Source organism: Callorhinchus milii, unplaced genomic scaffold (genome assembly GCF_018977255.1).
Source record: "Callorhinchus milii isolate IMCB2004 unplaced genomic scaffold, IMCB_Cmil_1.0 Scaffold7, whole genome shotgun sequence".
In the NCBI taxonomy this organism is placed as follows: Eukaryota; Metazoa; Chordata; class Chondrichthyes; order Chimaeriformes; family Callorhinchidae; genus Callorhinchus; species Callorhinchus milii.
Window position 1 is genome coordinate 3,269,410 of NW_024704748.1, and position 21,360 is coordinate 3,290,769.

General features: G+C 41.8%; 1 protein-coding gene across 2 annotated transcripts in view; it reads right to left on the minus strand.

Annotated features, from left to right (window-relative positions):
- Positions 1–3,271: 3,271 nt before the first annotated feature.
- fam204a (family with sequence similarity 204 member A) overlaps positions 3,272–21,360 on the minus strand; it is a 36,208-nt gene continuing 18,119 nt past the window's right edge. For both annotated transcript variants that reach the window (XM_042337008.1, XM_042337007.1), the window contains 3 exons: positions 20,358–20,447; positions 5,541–5,647; positions 3,272–4,699 (listed from right to left, as the gene is read on the minus strand). In XM_042337008.1, coding sequence (XP_042192942.1) covers positions 4,648–4,699; positions 5,541–5,647; positions 20,358–20,447 — 249 coding nt within the window. In that variant the 3' untranslated portion in view covers positions 3,272–4,647. The remainder of the gene's footprint in view (positions 4,700–5,540; positions 5,648–20,357; positions 20,448–21,360) is intronic.

The following is a 21,360-nucleotide window of genomic DNA, read 5'->3' on the forward strand; positions in this document are numbered from 1 at the left end:
TAAAATATATCAATCAATTCTTGATGGTGTTGGAGGCAATGTGCCTCAGCTTTGTCTCTGTCATAATCATAATAATAATAATCCTTGCATTTGATATAGTACCTTATCACGTTAATAACTCCGGAAAAGCAATCCACCAATCGACTAACAACTGGGTTCCTACTTACTGCTCAGTATAAAGAGGTGTGTGGAATAAGGAAACTTGCTCAATATTTCACCCTGCTTGGGAATCAAATCCAGGTCCTCTCGCTTGCGAGGCGAGTGGTCTAACCACTGAGCTACAGGATTCCACAATAATATAACATTGTACCACAACTGCGAGCGCTTGCACTCTTCACACGCTTTAGGACTTCGCCAGTGAGTTAGTTAATAAGTAAGACTTTGTTCGTACACAGAACGTACAGCAACAACACTTCACAGCAAACCCTGCAAAGCGCTTTGAGACGTCCTCTTGACGTGAAATAATATTAATACTTGCATTTTGATATAGCGCCTTATCACATCGTCGAGACGTCGCAAAGCGCTTCGCAGAATATACTGTAAAGCGAATTGACTGTATGCTTTGTGGGCGAAACGCGCTGGACCAAACGTAAGGGAGTCTGAAGGATTATTAAAAAGAAATGAACTTGCTTGCGTTCCACCGGCAGATACAGGTGAACCCACCTAAACAGCTGAAGGTCTTTTTTAAATCAAACACTAATATTTAAGCTGGAATTGACACTGTTGGAGCAAGAACCATTTCCATTTAAATGACTTTGCAGAACAAGGAATCAGTACTCTTGAACTTTTAACATCCATTTTTTTTCAGTGGCGGGTGTTGGCGGAGAGCGAGAGCCAGATAGTGGGGGAGGGGGATGGGTTAGTGGGGGAGGGGGGGGAGGTGGGTGGGAGGTAGAGGGTGGAGACGCGCAGACTTAGAGAAACACATTTTAAAAGCATTTTGAAGGCTTCCTGTAAGCACAATTGGACAGGAATAAGTCACCTTGTCCCCGAGTACTTTGTGTGTCAAACCGGTCAAAGCCATTAGCAACATGAACCACAGGTTACTTTGCTTTGGATCGCCCCGTCATGTCACATCACATTCGTTTTTTCCTTCTGCACAGGCGCGATTGAGTTAGACGTTGGGAGTCTACTTTAGGCCCTGGCCTGCGACAGCCGATGCGTCTTGCAATGCCCTTTCCAATCTTTCCTTCCGTACACTTGCTTATGCGATCAGAACTGAGGCAAACAGCTTGTAGGTGTCCTCTGCACACAAATACAACAACTTGCATTTTATACAGTGTCCCTCATGCATCTTGAAGTGCTTACCCAATCGCTACACTACTTTGCAAGGAATTCCCGTGAAGCCCTTTGAGACCACCCCACACCAACAACCCCCCCCCCACCGACGTGAAAGGCACTGTATCAAATTCAAGGAATATATGAGCAGACGGTAAGTCACCACCATAATAATAAAATAATAATCCTTGCATTTGATATAGCGCCTTGTCACGTCATTGAGACGTCTCAAAGCGCTTCACAGAACATATTGTAAGCTGAATTCATTGTGTTTTTTTTGTTGGCAGCCAATTGCACACAGCAGTGTCCCACAGTCGTGGATTGAGTGACCCATTTTTCTTGAGGGATTATTAACTCGGAAAGCGATTCCACCAGTTGAATAATAACCGGGTTCCTATTTACTATGTAAACAGAGGCATGTGGAGTAAGGAAACTTGCCTAAGATTTTGCCCTGCCCTGGAATCAAACTCTGGTCCTCTCGCTTGCGACGTTAGCGTGCTAACCACTAAGCTATGGGATTCCATCCAAACACAAGGATGACAAGGTGGCTTATGCAAACAAACTTCACTAGGGAAGGAATTAAGTAGAGGGGGAAAAAGCCTCATCAAATATTATATTCAGGCCTCCCAGAGTCAGTTGTTAAAAGGCCCCATTTGAAATGTTCATGTTTGAAGCATCAATAATTGTACAATAATTATGAGGTGTGCATTAATTGTTGATCAAAGCTATGAGCGGATTAGGCTGGGATGATGTGCAGGTCACGATGAGTGGTTTATTACAGCTGTTATTTAATGCTTGGGGGCATCAAGAATTATTATCTGAGAAGATATGTGTAATCCTTTCAAGCGGATCCCTTCAGCAAAAGAGCATTTATCAAAAACTTTTTTTGTATATATATATATCCCATTTACTCCCATTTTAAACTGCCCTGCAGGTAGCTCACTCACAAACATGAGTCAAGTTCCTGTGGAGGTTACACATCCTGTCCACTCTTGTCGCTGGTGCTAATCCAAGATAGTCAATGGAAAGATTTTTCACCCCTGATGGAACAGGATTCTATAATAATAATCCTTGATTTGCTATAACGCCTTATCATGTCTTCTTGATTCAGCGGCTTAAGACGTCCTCCTGACGTGAAAGGCGCTATACAAATGTAATTTGTTGTTGTTGTTATATAGGACTCCACAGGAATATAATGGATGAAAGCAGCACTTCTCTTTCTTCTCTTCCTTCTGTACAGGCTAAGCCCAGCCAAGATATGTAAACCACCTGCTCACACAGACCCCCACCCCACTCACCCCTCGTCCAAACATATTGAGTTTAGGTGTCAGCCTAGCTCAGACTCACTTGCCTCCGAGGCAGAAGGTTTTGGGTTCAAACCTCACGTCACAGTGCAGACTGATACTTCAATAATAATAATAATAAACCTAGCATTTGATATAGCGCTTTTCACACCTTCGAGATATCTCAAAGCGCTTCACAGAATATACTGTAAAGTGAATTGACTGTGTATTTGTGGGCGAAACAAGGCAGCCATTTGCACACATCAGCGTCTCACAAACAGTCGTGGATTGAAGTGACTGATTTATTATTGTTTTTTTTCTTGAGGGATTATTATCAGGCCCGTGTGTGGAGTAAGGAAACTTGCAAAATTTTTCACTCTGCTGGGAATCAAACCCAGGTCTCTCGCTTGCGAGGCGAGTGCTCGAACCACTGAGCTACAGGACTTCACAATGATGGCCCACCAACCGATGTGAAGTCACAAAATGCTGTCTAGACTGGGAGAAACTGCCTTGAACCCACAGCCTTCTGACTCGAGAGACAAGACCAACTGAGGCGGCTGATCATAAAGACAAGGGGGCTGTTCATTCCTGTCACAGCCTACGTTTAGCAATGGAGACCTGGAGAATCCGATTAGCTGGTCACAGCCACACAAGCTAAACCTATCGGCACGTGGAGCATCACCGGCAGATTAAACCGGAGTAGAAGCGAGTCTATTTATGTCATTTATTGAACAAAGGATTGATTTATTTTACACAACAACCTTTACAATACAAATCATCCCCTGTCCTCTCCCCATCTTCTCCTTTGCCTTCCTTGCCCTGCCTGTCCACTCTCTGTTAGCCCTTTAAAAGCCTTTCCCTCCCAACATGCCCCAGTTCTGACGAAGGGTCGTGGACGTTGACTCAGTTTCCTCTCTCCATAGATGCTGCCTGACCTGCTGAGTGTTCCCAGCGACTTCTGTTTTTGTTTACAATAGAAATGTTTCCTCCCTCCTTAGGATGGACTGACTGCCTCTCACAACTACAGAAATTTACAGTACAGAAGGTCATTCAGCCCATCATCACTGTGCTGGTTCTCTGAACGAAATATCTATTTAGTTCCACTCGCTTTGTTCCCCTCCCCTCCCCCACCAACCCACTCACCCCGATACTCTTTTTATTTCTCCTTTTCAGCCATTTATCAAATTCACTTTCTTTGGATTCTGTTTTGGGAGAAAATTCACCGTTCTTGGTGGGGTATTCCATGTCCTAACAAACAGTTGTCTTAAAAAATAAATCTCCTAACCTCTTCCTTTGCTCCTTTCGTAAACCTCTCCCTCTCCCTTTAATAATAATCATCACCCTTGCATTTGATACAGCGACTTATCACGTCTTCGAGACGTCTCAAAGTGCTTCACAGGGTACGCTGCAAAGTGGAGTGACTGTTTATTTTGTGGGCAAAACGTGGAAGCCATTTGCGCACATCTTTTTTTAATCTATGCTCTCTAATTATCGACTCCCACGACCTACTAAAAACAAATCTCTGCTTTTTGCTACTATCAAAAGCCCTCAATTTTAAAAACCTCAATCAGGTCTCCTCACAGCCTTTTCTCTTGTGGGGAAATCAGCCCCAGCTCCTCCTGTCTCTTCTCGCTAGGTCTGCATCTCTGACTGAGAAACAGCAAAACCCACCCGAGTGGCTTTGATTGACAGTCAAACCCTCAGACTTCCAGATGCAAGTCAAGCATTCAAATACCATGATTTTACGGGCTTACCATTATTTTAATCCCGCCCATCACAAGATTGTTTCACCAAAAGCAGAAGACTAGTTAAAACGGCGCTTGTTAAATAAGTTATTTATTGTCCCCCAAAAAAATCCACTTTCAATCTCCGCCAACTGTACACACCAAGGGCTAAGTCACTGACAACCAGCTAATGCGCAGTTTATGAAAAAAGCAAGAGGACAGACATTCTTATGTTGTTGTAAAGTGCTTCCAGATGATTCCCTTGAGACCGAGGGTTAAGAGTGCAAGCGCAGGTCAAGTGCTTCAGAAGAGAACAGCATTTCAGCCAACACACCGCCAGTCTCCACACCCCAGCGCTCCCATCACATGTAGCCCATGTTGCTCTTCATCTCCCACCTCTTCTTAGCCTCAAATCTGAATTGTTTGAGAAAAAACAAAGCACAAGGTGTCATACTTTTATTTCGAACACGCGCATCGAACGGGTTACATTTAAAAGTCTTTTTGACGCAAGTTAATTTTTACAAAAAAAAACAACAGATTTTTCTTCCTATCTGGTCTCGATGCTATTCAGTTTAGGGCTAGAGTAAACCCAGCTCGGGTCCAATTCTTTGAATGTCCAGCGCCTTGGGATGTTCTCCCGACGTGAAAGGCGCTATGCAAATGTAATTTGTTGGTTATCGTCGTCTCCTGCAGTAAAGCTTCTAAACAGCCAAACTCAACATCACGACCAGATCTGGGAGTCTGTCTCTTTCTCTCTCACTCTCTGGCGTTTGATTTCTTTTGTGGGGAAGTAGCTGGTTTTTCGTTGCTCACCATCTCCCCATAGCTAATCCAGCACTAGAGGTGCTGGTCAGCTATGGGGATCCTTCAGAATTTCACCACACGGCTGAAAACTGTCCTTTCTGGCACGATAACAGCCAACGTTGACAATGAAGAAATAGTTCCATGATTTAATATGATTGAACCGGTTGCTAGTACATTTAACAGGGGGTGAGCTGTGTCAGATACCCGGCTGACCAAAAAAAATCATCTTTACATTAGGTATAGCGCCTTTCACATCGTGAGGACATCCTGCTTACCGAATTCTGGAAACTAACAGGCGCAGGTTGCAAGAGCCAAGGCTTGGGGGCCCCAGAGTGTACATTGGGGTATCTGCTGGAGTCTACCCAGTTAAAATCACATAGATTTCCAATTGATTTATTGAAATAATCTCTTTTTTATTAATATTTTATTGTTAATAGAAGGAATGACTCACCCCCAAGCAAGTTGCTTCTTCTTTCGAGCTTGTTGGGAAGTTTCAGCCTCTTGTTTGGCTTTTACAAAATCGCGGCAATCAACAGCTTTGGCTATTTTCACACCCAGCTAAAGAAAGATCAAGGAGCACAAGGGAGGTCAGGTATGGCAATTTATGCAAAAATTAAAGGAAAAAGTTGATTTCAATATCTGGCATCTGCAATGACATTTTCCATCTCAAATCACAAGCAAACAGTGACCCTCCAAATGTAAATTATGACATTAAAACATGTCCAATTAAAACTTTCCCTGTCCTCGTTCGCTCGGCAATTCTTAACCTCATTCCCAGTGTTCAACAGAATCACTGTCAAAGTGCTGTAATGTAAGAACACACTTAATTCAGCATGTAAATAAGTTCTTTTCAAACTGTAAATTGCAAAACGAAAGTGCAACAGAAAGACCACTGGAATGGAATCATGATGCCCTTTATTGAAGGTTCCCGTAATCAGGTTTTCTAACAAAACACAAATTTAAAGATGTATCACGAAATGAGATTTTCTGCATTATATCCTATGTCCTCTACAATGGACAGTTCACACGAATAGTTAGCTTGCCCTGATTCAGATATCGATCTGTTTCAATGTGCCATTACTGCTGTATTGTACAGTAAACTACTCGCTCGGTTTCTGGCACAGTCTCTGTTTAGCCCTGAGATTGTAATAATAAGCCTTGCATTTGATACTGCGCCTTATCATGTCTTTGAGACATCCCAAAGCGTACCCTATGTGAAAGGGCACTGTAGGAATACAACTCGGTGCTGCACTCCACAAATTCTCACCAACAACTATTTGAAACAATTCATCTCCGATGAGCTTGAAGATGAAAGTATTTTGCACGGTTTCCGCCTATTTAGCTCCGTACATTATGTTTTCCACGCCGCCTCCAGACCGCACGGCTTTTAAATCTAACTCTTCCCATCGAGCCGAGGGTCTCTCTTGCACCCATCTCCTTACGCCTATCACACAGACTATCGCGCAACTCCACTGGATGCCCATCCCCCAGCAGATGGAAGTTAAGATCCTCGTCCTCATGTCCCTCCACTGTCTCAACCCACACCCAGACCACATTGTGGTCTCCTGCCACAATACCCACCCGCTCTTTCCCTCTCCCTTATGTCCCTGCCAGATCTACCCCACTCTCAGGGATCGAGCTAGCAACCATTCTGCCCCCTCCTGACGTCCCTCTTGCTTCCCCCTTCCCTCCCCATCTTTCAGTCAGTCACTGACTGTCACTGTCCCTCACCACCTCCTGTTAAGAGACTCAAGAGACTTATTATAAGTCAGTTGTCAAGAGAAGCTGCCCACTCCAATCTTCCGCACAATATTCACCTACATGCCTCTCTCTCCTGACGCTGCCCACTCTGTTCCCTCCTAGGGGCAGGCAAAAACCAGGACAAAGAAAAGCGGACCAATTTGGCAAACAGCAAACAGCAGGCTTAATCCCATGTCAAACACAAGCCTCGTGGAGAACTTTCTGACAAACGCTGATCACGGATCACTATCGCCGGCTGGGGTGTAGAAAAATATATAGAAGCGTTCTACTGACCTGAACCGTTTCCCTAAAAACAAAACTTGCTCATCAACTGCAAGCCTGATTAATCATCCCCATTCGTTTCTGTGGCACTTCGCTGCTGCATTTCGCTTGTATAATATTCACTTCATTTCTAAGTAATTTTAAAAAAACGCTTCAAGAGGTTTGTTTTGCATGAAAATGCTACGTAAATGCAAGTTATAATGATCAGTATTAGTACAGCTGCAGTTGCTACTATTCTAATCGTTAAAATCATTAAGCTGAAGATGTAAAGGACCTTATCACAAGCCACCAGTAAGTCACAACTTTTACTGATGCATCAATTAGTCAACAGGAGAACTTGTGATATATATGCATGACCTCTCATGCAGAAAACTCGGTTTGTTAACAAATGAAATCTAGAAATTGTGTCCCGTGCCACGAATCAAGACTTAACGTGTCTTATTTCCCCGAGCTATCCTGCTAACAATTTGTACTTAACAAGGAAGAGACAGAATAAAGCAGTTTAATTTTTACCTACAAAGGATCTTTTCCCCCCCCCACCCCTGTACGTTCTGCAAGCAGGCTACTAATGGAAATAATTGTAGAACATACACTAAGAGCATTTGGCAACGACAATCAGAGAATACACATCTGCTTATATGATATCCTTACAGCACATCTACTCATGTAAATTAAAATGTACATCTCCTGGTTGGGTGGGTGGGGGGGGGGGAGGGGGGGAGGAGGAGATCATGGAGACCACACCCTATGTATTGGTGACACAGGATGTACAACAACAAAAACAAAATTACATTTGTATAGCGCCTTTCACGTCGGGAGGATTAATAATAATAATCCTTGCATTTGATATAGCACCTTATCACATCTTCGAGACGTCTCAAAGCGCTTCACGGAATATACTGTAAAGTGAATTGACTGCATATTTTGCGGGCGAAACGCAGCAGCCAATTGCGCACAGCAGCGTCCCACAAAGAGTCGTGGATTGAGCAACTAGTTTTTTTAAAATTAGTTGGAACGTACATCAGTGTTGTATATTAAAATGATTCTTGATCCGGGCTGCAAACAGCGCACTGCGAGACAGTGTCAGGACCAAGCGAATAACCTCAATGGTGCCAATGTGTTGTTGAGTTTGAACGATGGTGCCAATGTGTTGTTGAGTTTGAACGTTGGATTAATTGCAGACACCATGAAACTAATCACTAAGCAAGCAGAATGCTGCCTGGTTCAAGGCAATTTTTAAAACATGGTAAACTCCGCTTATTTTTTTCGCCCCCCCACCCCCTCCCTCTTTCACGGCAGAACTCAAAGCCTTTAAGTGCTCGGCTCCCTTTGAAATGTTCAGCACACATTAGGTTTTTAATACCTTATGATGTCCTTTAAACCACACTAAGTTGTCACAATTATTAGCAGCACATTATAAAAGCGCCACTTTATTTTGTAGCTTTCCATTATGTTTGCATAAACAGTGCCGAAGGTTTTCTTCAATGTTAAATGCAGCAATGAAGGCAGAGTGAGGATGATGGTCAAGCTAATATTGTGTCGCATCATTGTCAGGATCTGAAAGCAGGAACAGCTTAGATGGGAACAGGGAAGTCTGAGCACGCAGTAAAAAGAACTGAACTCCAAAGGCTTTTTATCACTGTATTTCAGGAACCAAGGGTGTAAAATGTTCTAATTTGGGTTATATTAAAAGCCATAAAAGGTCTTTCAAAAAGATTAATGGTACTTTCTTGGATTGAAGATAAGGGTTTTAGCTGGCTGAAAATACATGGCTTTTGCAAAGGCCCTTGAGGCATTCATCTATACAGCCACTTGGAAGATTTGTAAAAACGTCTGCATAGCCTGCAGCTAATGAACAGCAGAGATTCTTCCTGCTCTCCCCCACCCCCCACCAACCCACCCCCCACCCGTGACAACATTCCTCACAATTTAACATGTATAAATATAACATTTACCATTAAATTCATTAGGAAAAAAAAATCAAAAATAGAAGTAACGCAGGTCAGACTGGTGGGTGTTTTAAAACAAACAGTTTTGAAGTAGAACTACAGTGATTTTTTGTGTTAAAATTACATTATCAGTTCAGTCTGCAGTTTTCTTGATTGTCTTTACTTGAGCTCCGCATTAATATCTGTGCAAGTTACCTAGGAGACCAGTCAGATCAAAGAGACAAAACTACCAATGTCTGATTAATCAGCCTACAAACGGCTTATTTTTTTTTGCCTTCATGCAAGTATGAAAATTAGATTCTGGGAACCGTACATTGTGCAGATTTGTTCATTCTTATCAGAACAAAGCATGCAGCAGCTTATTTCATGGATCACTGGTACAGTCGTCAATGCAATACTGAGCAGGTGACAGTTCTTGATTTCGTAGGTTGAACAAAATTAGTGAAATTCAGTGTAAATTAGCCTTTCATCTTGTAGGTAATATGGCACTTTTTCAATTTCCAATGCCTACATGCTTAAAGTCTAAAAAAATTCTCCTCCCCAACCCCAACTCCCCCCTCGTTCCAACCAACAAACAAATAGCCGGTCTCTGTATTTTCAGATGTTCTTTATCTCAGCTCTTCCAAGTGAGTAAAAGCTTATTACTTTGCTTTGAACTTGAATCGCATTTACAACAACAGTTTTATAAGCTAATTAGAAAAACAGATTAATTAATGACTAACTAGTAATAAAATGGCAATCAGGAAGAAAGAAACAGAGGCTGCTAAGCTTCAACTACCACCAATTAATACCTAATTACAAACAAATTATATATGTATTTTGCTGTGGGCTTCAATTTGCTGAAAAAATGGCTGCAATTAAAAGAGAAAACATGTTGCTTAATTAAACTGCAAAAAATCAATAGTACAAAAAAAAAGGCTTTGCATACCTCGGCAATTAGAAAAATACAATAAACCTAAATCTGTTGCTCGACTTCCTTAGCCCATTAATTGAAGCTCAATAACATGCTCCAGTAATTTAAGACCAAAAACACAAGTAGGAAGGTTGCTCATGCTCAAACAGTGTCCTTTTAAAAAACAAAATGATCCATTACACTTTTTGCTCTGATAAAACGAGAGCCTGTTAAATTCAAACAACGGTTCAGGATAATTCATTCCGCACTGCATTCGTTGTGTGGTTAAAAACCATGCAGTGCGGTCACCTTCAGAACTCTACTGAACCGGTGCAATTTGCAATTTGCGTGCAATTTGTAGCTGCTTCATTCGGGTACCACAGGACTAAATCTCCACGTGCTGAATTTACCCACTATCGGACTTTTTAAGGGGGCATTGCAAGCAACTTTACTGGGGGCTTGGTGCTGGGATTTGACAAGTGAAGCGTTACGTGATCCTGTCAATGACTGACTGCCACTCTATTGGAGTATAGTTCCACTGGCATCATCTGGTTCTCTGCCCAAGTAATTATTATGACAGCTTTGACAAGGAGTGCTGGCAGACTGTTTGACTGTACCCAACCGTACCCTCGCCCACACTTTTCCTGCACGTATTTCTGGATAGCGACCAGGTGCTGGAACTGTGGCCGATTTTCTTTCCAACTAAATGTAGCTCCCTCTGAGATCAGCCAACAGAACAGAGATGGGGACTCAAACCTGTAATTTTCTGGTGTGAGCGACTTAGGGCGATACTGCTTGGTAAATACTGGTACATGGAGGTACTCTGGTTGCGTTACAGAACAAAGATGCAAACCTGGGTTCCATTTCTCTGTAAAGCAGCTCCCTTCAGCAAAACCACTTGAAAAATAAACTTCTCATATATTTGCTGCCCCTTCCCATATTTCATTATTGTTACTGACTCACAGTGCCTTTTCTGTCGTGTAGGTTGGAATGATGCACAAAATGTGCACTTGATTTATTGCACAAAGCTATGGGACGGAGCATAATTTTGTGCAGGTTTATAGTAAGTCTAATAAGTTCATTTTAACAAATGCCATTAAAGCTAGCTGTTATTAAGGGGCTGAATCATTTTAAAAGATCATTTCAATTAGTCTAATTACAATTTCGGTTTCACTTTGGAGGTTAAAACAGTAATTGGGAAATAAACATCCTCATTACTGTGCTGTAGCAAGATGGGTGGTGGTGAAATATAGACAGTGGTCACTGAATCCTACCTATGGTCAATTCCTCTTATTAGCCTAGCTGCTGCTAAGGCAAGGAGTAAAAACAACACGAAAGCTCAATCATCCTCAACTGCTCTCTTGCACCTTACAATAAGCAGCAAAATAAGGACAATCACATTCCCTTAGATCCACAAAGCAAGTGTTAAGTTTTACTGGTCAGAGAAACTGCTGTTGGATAGAGGAAAATCTGACCCAGCAATCCGATGCTGAAAAGAAAATGTGGTCACTCAATCTACGAATGTTTGTGGGTCCCTACTTTGCGCAACTGCCCACTGCAATAATAGAATCTCATCCAAATGGTGCTCCCTTTGCAAATCAGCCAATCTACCAGCTTCCTCATCCGACGTTGGTTTTATCGGCCTGCTTCATTTCAATTCTGGCATGTTCTTCAGCCTTTGGTATTATTCGGTGGATTTTTGGATTGTATAAAAATATGGAACAATGTTTTCAACATAAAATGTAAAGTGCAGGTTCCAAAGCACCTGTTGCCTATAAAAGAATGATGTTGGCTTGGAGGTTGCATTCAACACTAAATCTGACTCCACGATCCATCTTTATTGCAGGGCTGGTTGTCTGACAAATTGGAATACTGTACTCACAAGAGATGCTCCTTGTGATAGCTGGCATTCTCACAAGAGTTGTTTCTGAGAATGCCAGCTATCACAAGGAGCTTACTCCCTCCTGTGAAGCTCGCCACTCAAATCTTTGTTAATATCCATTGATGCATTTTTAAGTTAGCCAACAATGTCACAATCCCTTTCTACCTTCCAGCATGAGGAGGGAAGGGATTAATGGAAACCGTTGAAATCGTATAACTCTGTGAAGAACTACTGTACAAATACTGTACAAACATCCTATACAATATACGTCATTGGCCAGCACCATTCCTCAATATTGAAATGTATTGCTGATAATTCTATACTTTTGTGAACAGTTTGTTTAAACAACTCGCCTGATGAAGGCCTATTAGCCTCTTTTAATCTATAAAAGTCACTTGAACACATTGTGGTTCTCTTTGACGAGAGAGCTCTATTAGGTTCTCAAAGTGTTTAAAATCTTTGGATACAGTTTGGGCTAGAAATCATCTGTGACCTGATTGTCAAAACATCGTCCATAAGATCCGTGCCAGAAGAGTGACTAGATCATTACAAAAGCTGACGTGCCTTAAACATGCCCAGCATTTAAAGCCTCGTTATGCCAGGTGTCTGAAACAGGGGAAACAATAAACATCAAGGTGTGGCAATACTGAAGTGGAATTTTAATGGGCAAAAGGAACAGCAATTGACGAACAGCCTGTGCTATTTTAATTCTGTTTCAAAATTTCCCACGAGTAAAACTCCTTCACTTCAAGTCTATTCTATTAATTCTTTCGCTTTTTTTTTTATGCGTGATGCAGTTAATGGTTTTCCAGCTGCGAGTCTGAAAAGATAACAAGAAATACTCAAGGTGACACTATATTGGGGTTCACACTGCAGCAGCTTAGACTGCCAGTGAATAGCCGCTCTCTTAAGATTAGAAATATTTGAATTCTTTTTTTGGATTGTGTGACTATTTGACTGGCCATGCAAATATGACAGAAGTGTGGATTGAGCATTCTGAAGAGAGCTCTGGATTTGATGTTCATACCCGAAAGGGGTCTTAAGATTCAAAAAGCCCCATGACTTAATCTAATTATTGACCTATAAGTGGAATTCAAAACTAGTTAATCCTGAAGATTTACGAGCCAATTTCAAACCATTACTTACATGTAGAATAATGAATGACCAGTGGGTGAATTACAGACACGGACATGGTCCTGAGCTGGTTTGTCCACAGCAGGGGAGCTCCAAATACCGTTACAACTAAAAATCAATGCAATGCATCATGCACTTTTGTGATTCATTGCCCAACCATTGTGCCGTTATGTATTTTATATACAGTAAAACCCACACAAGTCGTATCAGTCGGGGGCCACAATATTTAATAGGACTCGCGCAAAGCCCGAGTTGCGGGCAAACTTGTATAAATCGCATAAAATATGAATTAATCAACAATCTACACTGCACGTGTGTAATTCAATGCAGCTAGTAAGTGTGCATGCACTGACGGGATCGCATTGAACAACAACAAATTATATTTGTAAAGCGTCTTTCACATTGGGAGGAATTCCCAAAGCGCTGGACAGTCAGGGATTTAGACCTGAGCAGGGGGTTGAGATCGGGGGGTGGGGTGGGGGGGGCGGAGGGCAGAGATGGTAGGGGTAGGATATTGGTCGAATGCACGGTCCAAGAGGCTCTCGAGATACGTTTTGAAGGAGGCAAGGGAGGGAGCAAGATGTAGGGACTGTGGGATGGGGACAGAGGAGCAAAGTGTGGGGGCAGAGGAGCTGAAGGCCCGACCGCCGATTTAATCGCCAGAAATGAAGTTCTTCTGCACATCTTCTGCGTTCTTCGACAGATCAAGACGACGTTTCCCACGATTGAATGCCGCCGGTAAGTGCGGGAGTAATGGAGGATAGGGGAGTGGAGTTACAAGTTAGGAGGCGATAAATACGTTAAGGATGAGGGAATTGCTATGTGCTAACCTGAAGGATAGTCATGAGATGATCAAGGAGCGGCATCACAATGGGTATTTATAATCCTTGCATTTGATATAGCGCCTTATCACGTTTTCAAGAAGTCTTGCAAAGCTTTTCACAGAATATACTGTAAAGTGAATTGACTGTATGTTTTGTGGGCGAAAAGCGGCAGCCAATTTCGCACAGCAGCGTCCCACAAACAGTCGTGGATAGAGTGACCAAATTATTATTTTTCCCCCAGAAAAGCAACTCGCCAATCGACTAACAACTAGGTTCCTACTTAGTGCAATGTAAACAGAGGCGTGTGAAATAAGGAAACTTGCTTAAGGTCGCTTGCGAGTCAAGTGCTCTAACCACTGAGCCAGAAGAGGAACATAATCTGCACCGAAGAAATGTGCAGCACACGAGAATATAAATTTCAGGAAAATACAGGCGAACCAAGTGTGCATTCCATAATAGGATAATACCTGGTGCATTTTAGAATCATTTCGATCCATCACTTAAAATACACACAACATTTATGACCTGTCGCGACCTACGGAATTCCTTTTTGCAATTGTGAGGAACTTAAAAGAAACCCAATATTTTAGTCATGCCTTTATTGGTGCAATGCTGGCACAGAATGAAAGAAACGCATAGGAAAGCATTCAGCCAACACTCTCTTATTTTTAAACAAAAAACTGGAACCTATCTATCTCCTAGTATATAGATCCAAGTTTTGCTATAATTGTGTGGCCCCTGTTCCTAAATACTTTTGGGTTGCACTTAATTATCCGTGGCCTCTGACAACATTTCGTTTGACTCTAAAAGTGCCTAGCAGCAAGTTAAAATGATCAGTTGGAAAGAATTCACTTCCATTTTTAAAGTGTCCTAATCAGTCATAGTGAAACAAGTCATTGTGCTTCTCAAGTAACCACCATCAGTAATGACTCATGTAAATGACTATCATATAATTATCTTGCATTTGATATAGCGCTTTATCCATAGTTGAGCCGTCTCAAAGCGCTTCACAAAATATATGGTAAAGTGAATTTAATGCGTGTTTTGTGGGCGAAACCTGGCAGCCAATTGCGCACAGCAACACTCATCAATTGACAGCCCACATTGTATTCAAGGGATTATTACCCCCAGAAAGTGATTCGCCAATCATCTAACAACCGGGTTCCTACTTGCTGCTAGGTAAACAGAGGCATGTGGGGTAAGGAAACTTGCCTAAGTTTTCGTCCTGTCTGGAATCGAACATTGATTTTCTCGCTTGCGAGGCGAGTTCTCTAACCATTTCGCTACAGGACTCCACGAAAAATCCCCAAACAGCAACCAACATAGTATTAGTAGACAAAATATTGCTCCTTTCTCTTCTTCAATAGTGTCAGGGTATCCACATGGAAACAGAAAGACTAGAACCTGACACTGCAGCACTTCCCCCAACACTGCAGCAAAACATCAGCCTCAACTAGATTATTAGCCCTTTCCAAAAGTAGTTAAGTCCAAATCTGCTTCACAAGTTTCCCTCATACACAACAGGGGAGAGCACAACTCATTTCCCCTAACCCAGGGTACAGAAACTCTACTGCCTCCCCAACTGAGAGCTAAACTTAACAGCGGGGATCAAAACTGGATCGTTTTCGTCTGTGTGGCTCTACTAGTATCGGCCAACAGGAGAGATAGTTCCACCTGAAGGTAAGGATTCTGGCAAGGTATGTTCCTATCTACCTGGACCCTTTTAAAAAGGTTTTAAAAGATTGCATTTTAAGACGCAATCAATTCACAACTGACTGCAGGAAGGAGATACAGCTTGCATATGAGAACAGGGTTATTGCCTCATGAGAAACTTAAGACAATTAACTAATAATTTAATACCCCCAAATTACACCAGATCTGTAAATTCACTTTGACAGGTTCTTAAATGAGGTCAATACATTTTATTGTATTCAAATTGTTGCCGTGGGCTAAAGCACTCACAGACAGTACGGCACCTTTGCAGAAACAGCAGTTATCTGAAACTACAAATCAAATGTGAAGTTTGAGTTTCAGCCAAATAAGAAAGTACAGATCAGGAGATTGCTTCAGGCCAACAGCAAAATGCTTACCGGTCTGAAAACATTCTGGGGAAACAGGTAAGCCACATACTTCTCCTTCAGCTTGGCAAACACAAATAATAAAGCACCCTCCACCCAAGCCATGAAGTTTCCCTAAACAGTATCTTTCTTATTTGAATGGATAATCTTCAAATATTAGAGATAAATTTATTTCTGGGCAATGGAAACTANTTTTTGTTTAAACAATAATGGACGACTGCAACAAACTCGAACATCCTATTTCATTCACTTACTTACCATACCATTAATCAATGTGTATTTTTGTTTCCTCCCCCTGAGTAGTTTAAGACATATGGATAAATTATCAAGGTATTGGTAAGGAAATAGGATGGCTGTTCAACTGCAATTCAAATACGGCAACATTTCTCTTTATTATGCCACCAAGTACATTACAAAGCTTTTTTCCCCCTCTCTTGTAGAGATGTCCAATCAGTAAGAAATCTGTGTATAATTACAGTTGGTGGCAATCTCTAGCTGTTTGACTGCTTGTGTAATTCAAATGTTAACTTTGGTAATTTAAAGCTTCAGTTAATTGCCAAAACATCTTCCTTCCTACCATACATCGTGAGATCTTCATTCTAAATAATGTTACCCTGCATGGAAAAACCATAAATAACATATTGCAAATGACCTTTTACATAAACACTGTGACAAGTTAACGACTTTAACAGTGAAGTGGGAAATACAGAACAATGTGATTGGTCAACACTTGACAGGACTGCCTTCCTTTGCAAAGTGACAATTCCTCTACCTTATAAAGGCTCTCTATACAGGGAGGCTTATTGACAGCAATGATCAAGTAAACTCTAAACAAGACAACCATATGTAACAAGCACGAGTGGTTGAGTGCATGTCGCTAAACAAGTTGGCAATGGTTTCAGTCTGGCATTCAAAATCACTCACTGCTACTGGGGAACAGGTTTCACCAGTTTATTAGTTCCATAATAACTTTCTGGGCATTATGTTGTGCCACATGATTCCAGCACAGAATGCATGTGTTCATGGCATTGAGAAACTCCCTTCCCTTTTTAAATAGTCTCCTGAGAACTTTAAGATCCGACAGCAGTTTGGTTTAATGCGTCATCTGAAGGAAGGCACTTCAGTCAATGCAGTGGACTGTCAGTCTAGACTATGAGATCATGTCCTGATTTGGGGGCTGAAACCGACAACCTTAAGCTGAGGTGAAAGTGCTGCTGACTGTGCCACGCTAATGCCAATTATTCAGGGGTCCCACCCCAACCAAGAGAGATGCCATACACGAGGATGGCAAGTTGCATTCTCACCGTATAGGTGATTAGGATTCACCATTATTGCTCAGGTCCTTAAAACACCCACCGGTAAGATCCCAAGTGACTGCAGGGCAGATGTGTGACTCAGTGAGAGTGAGTACATTATCACCATGGGAAAGCACAGCTGCTAACATCAGCGGCAGCTTTCAAACGTCAAACCAAATGGTTGCAACATTTCCAGGGAACGTTTCCAGAAAAACGAACGAGTAAAAGGTAAAGGATGGCTGGGCTGGGTACAAAAGCCCGAGTCAGAATTTCCAAAGAGAAAGTTGACAGGAAAGAAAGGTGTCCATCCTCTTTCTGCTTTGTACGAATAATAATAATCCTTACATTTGATATAGCACCTGATCACGTCTTCGAGACGTCTCAAAGCGCTTCACAGAATATACTGTAAAGTGAATTGATTAATAATAATAATAATAATCCTTGCATTTGATATAGCGCTTTTCACGTCGGGAGGACGTCCCAAAGCGCTTCACAGAATAGACTGTAAAGTGAATTGACTGTATATTTGTGGGCGAACGCGGCAGCCAATTGCGCACAGCAATGTCCACAAACAGTCGTAGATTGAAAATGACCAATTTATTATTGTTTTTGTTTTGGAGGGATTATTATTAGGCGTGTGGAGTAAGGAAACTTGCCCAAGGTTTCGCCCTGCCTGGAATTGAACTCAGGTCTCTCACTTGCAAAGCGAGTGCTCTAACCACTGAGCTACAGGACTCCACAAATTGCATATTTTGTGGGCGAAACGCGGCAGCCAATTGTGCGCAGGAGTCTCCCACAAACAGTCGGGGATTGAGTGACCAAATAATTTTTTTGACCATCGTCCTTATGACAGGTACCTCACTTGAGAATCTGAACTCATTACAGTGGCAATCCAAGTCTGGAGTCACGATTCAACTTAATTTACTCACAGAACTCTGACTACTCACAAACAAAAACCTTCATTCATGCAACTAAATCCCCCGGTTCTATCCAGATGTGATTTGGGAGCTCAGGTAAGGCCAACTTGTGGCTAATGTCTCAGAAAATAGCGACACCTCACGCAACTACATAAAAAAAGTATATTAGAACTCTTAAATTAACAATTCAGGAACACCAGTGAAGAGGTTGGAACAGAATGTCAAAATATAAATTACCTCCATTTTCCCATTTAAAGTAAGACTTAAATTCCTGTTAGGCAGTCTGCAGAAGGTGGTTTGGGAGTGACATTTTAATAGACAGCGAGCACACTGACACCTCAAATAAAGCATGTCCATCTGTCAGCATTCAAAATGAGTCGAGCTGAATTTCTTCCTGCACAAATGGAATTATTTCTTTCCTTTTTGAAAGTACGGATGATACATTTTTGTCACAGTTCCAGGAAAACCTTAGGTTAGCATCTGCCCTTTTTTTTTGATGAGAAAAAAAAACACAGATGCACACGGTGTTGGAGCAAATGAATACGACTCACTGTCGTATTCAGCGCCTTGGGACGTCCTACCGACATGAAAGGCGCTATAGAAATGTAATTTTGTAAATGTGTTGTGAAATAAAATGAATGTGGTTCGCCTGCGATATATATCATCAAAACACATTCTGCCAGTCATATCAGCACTCCCTCTGCCTGCCCTTGATTTGGCTGTTTGCAGAAAACTGTGAAGCTACCAAACCTTATGCAACCCGTGTTGTCGCAGCGCAAACCCTGGATTTTATTCAGCAATAGCAAAGCACAAAGCTATTAGCAACTGAAATTCTTCTGGGCCTTCCTTTGAGCTTGTGGTACTCTAGCCGCACAGCTTAGTGCACTGGGCTGCATCCCTTCTAAGGTGTTGTCATTGGCAGCCCAGGTCTGAGGCCACCGTAAAAATCAACATGCTAATGAACGGCTGCTCCCCCAACACTCCATTTATTGCTCCCTGTCCTCCATAAGTGATTCCGCAAATAACCTGCCGTGGCACCAAGTCTTATGAATTGCTAATGTAATTTTACCATGTTTAAACCCGAGTTAGTGCAATCTCCCATGAAGTGCATGTAAAACTTGCACGCCGACGTATTATTTAACCTAAACGTAACCACTGTGGCTGCAATTACATTCATCAATAAGACTCCGTCAATGCCCATAATACAGCACGGAGGTAAAGAGGTACCTAACACTGCCAATTAGCCCACTGATTACAACAATTTGCATGATACAACACCTTTTACGCAGTAAGAATACCTCAAAGCGCAGACATTTGCAGCTTTCAAAATAACATGCACGGGAATAATGTCCTACCCTTCCGATATTAAAATATTAAACGTTGTGATATTTATCCCACGAAACAGCACATTTTTTCTTAAGTTCACAGAAGCTCTAAACACAAGAAAATGCCACTCTGCTCTTTATTAAGGTTCTCAGGTTCTGGAAATCTTTCTGCGATTCGATAAAGAATGAATGACAGTCCAGAGATGCAATATTTCTCAATGTTCGAATTAAACAAGGATATTTGTCGGCCCTTGTCCCATAAAAGCTAGTTTGCCAACATTTAAACTGGTTCTGAATCGAAGTTAAATAATTAAAATAGAAGGAACCTTCAGGGGAATGTGCGGTCAAATAAATAATTGATGAACATTTCTGAAATGTGAAGTGAAACCTCCTCAGCAGTACCACACTGCACTCTTCTGGAGACCCAACATTTCAAGGTCAGATGAAGGTCCCTCCCAAGCGCTCGACAATTTTTTTTAAGCCAATTTTAGTGGCATCTCCACTCAACTCAATGTGTATCCCTTTTCACTGCTGAATGCCAAGCCTAAGTGGCCGATGATTAAATAGCATGGGTCACACAGCCAAATGCTGCCACGCACCATGCCCGCTTGGAATTATTTGATGACTGTTTCGATCAAGAGTGGAGGAAAGAAAGGGGTTTGTTTCTCTGCTGGGGAGAATGGAGACCCTTACTGGAGTACAAGGGTGACATGAGCCGCACATCAAGGTCTCAGCTTGGTCCCTAGGAGTGAAGTTACTTTTAGCAAGAATCCTTTTTAAAGTAGGAAATCTCCGACGTGTCAGGCGAAATATTTTGTATGTAAATCACTTCCCTTTAAGGTGTCAAGAGAAATTGGCTTAGTCTCCAGAGATAACTTCCTTGTCAGTAGATAAATATTAAGCTAATTTGCCAAAATAGTCACAGGTTTCTCTTGGCTCTGTCACCTTACCTCGCGAACAGCCAGGGTGTCACTCAACTGCTCTGCTTCGTCTATATCTCCTGATTCAATGGCTTGGTCGATTCGATTTTCCAGAATTGTCTGAAGAAACAATGTTAATAAATGAACCTCAACAAATCGCATTGTGTGTTAAACCTCATATTTGCTTAGGATGGTATATAAGAAGAATTCTTGTATTTGATATAGCGCCTTATCACACCGTTGAGACATCTCAAAGCGCTTCACGGGTGGTATTGTAAAGTGGATTTTAAATTTTAAATTGTGTGCCAATTGCGCACAGCAGTGTCCCATGAAGAGTGATTTGAGTGACCAAATTATTAAACATATACTTAGATATTTTTTGGGAGGGACTGTTTGTGGCACACTCCTGTGAGCAATTAGTTGCCATGCTTCGCATATAGCCTAAGTGGAGTCCTGTAGCTCAGTGGTTAGAGCACTCGCTTTGCAAATGAGAGACCTGAGTTCAATTCCAGGCAGAGGGCGAAACCTTGGGCAAGTTTCCTTACTCCACACACCTAATAATAATCCCTCCAAAAAAAACAATAATAACTTGGTCATTTTCAATCTACGACTGGTTGTGGGACATTGCTGTGCGCAATTGGCTGCCGCATTCGCCCACAAATATACAGTCAATTCACTTTACAGTATATTCTGTGAAGCGCTTTGAGATGTCTTGAAGACGTGAAAAGCACTGTATCAAATCCAAGGATTATTATTCTTATAAAAGCGTACAATTCCTACGAAGGTGTTGGTCTGCACTATTAACATCAACAAACTAGGCTGGCAGATAACTCGATCTACAGTGTTCACGCAACCTTATGCTTGATTTGATCTGCTTGGGGCACAATCTATTTTCACACAAAATTCTTACTTCAAGACATAAAAAGAGACTTAAATCATTGCATGATAGCTGACATAAAGTGAGGTTTAAATGCTAGTGTGATAGATGGATTACTGCAATCTGCACTTTGCTGAACTAGTCTTGACCTGTTTT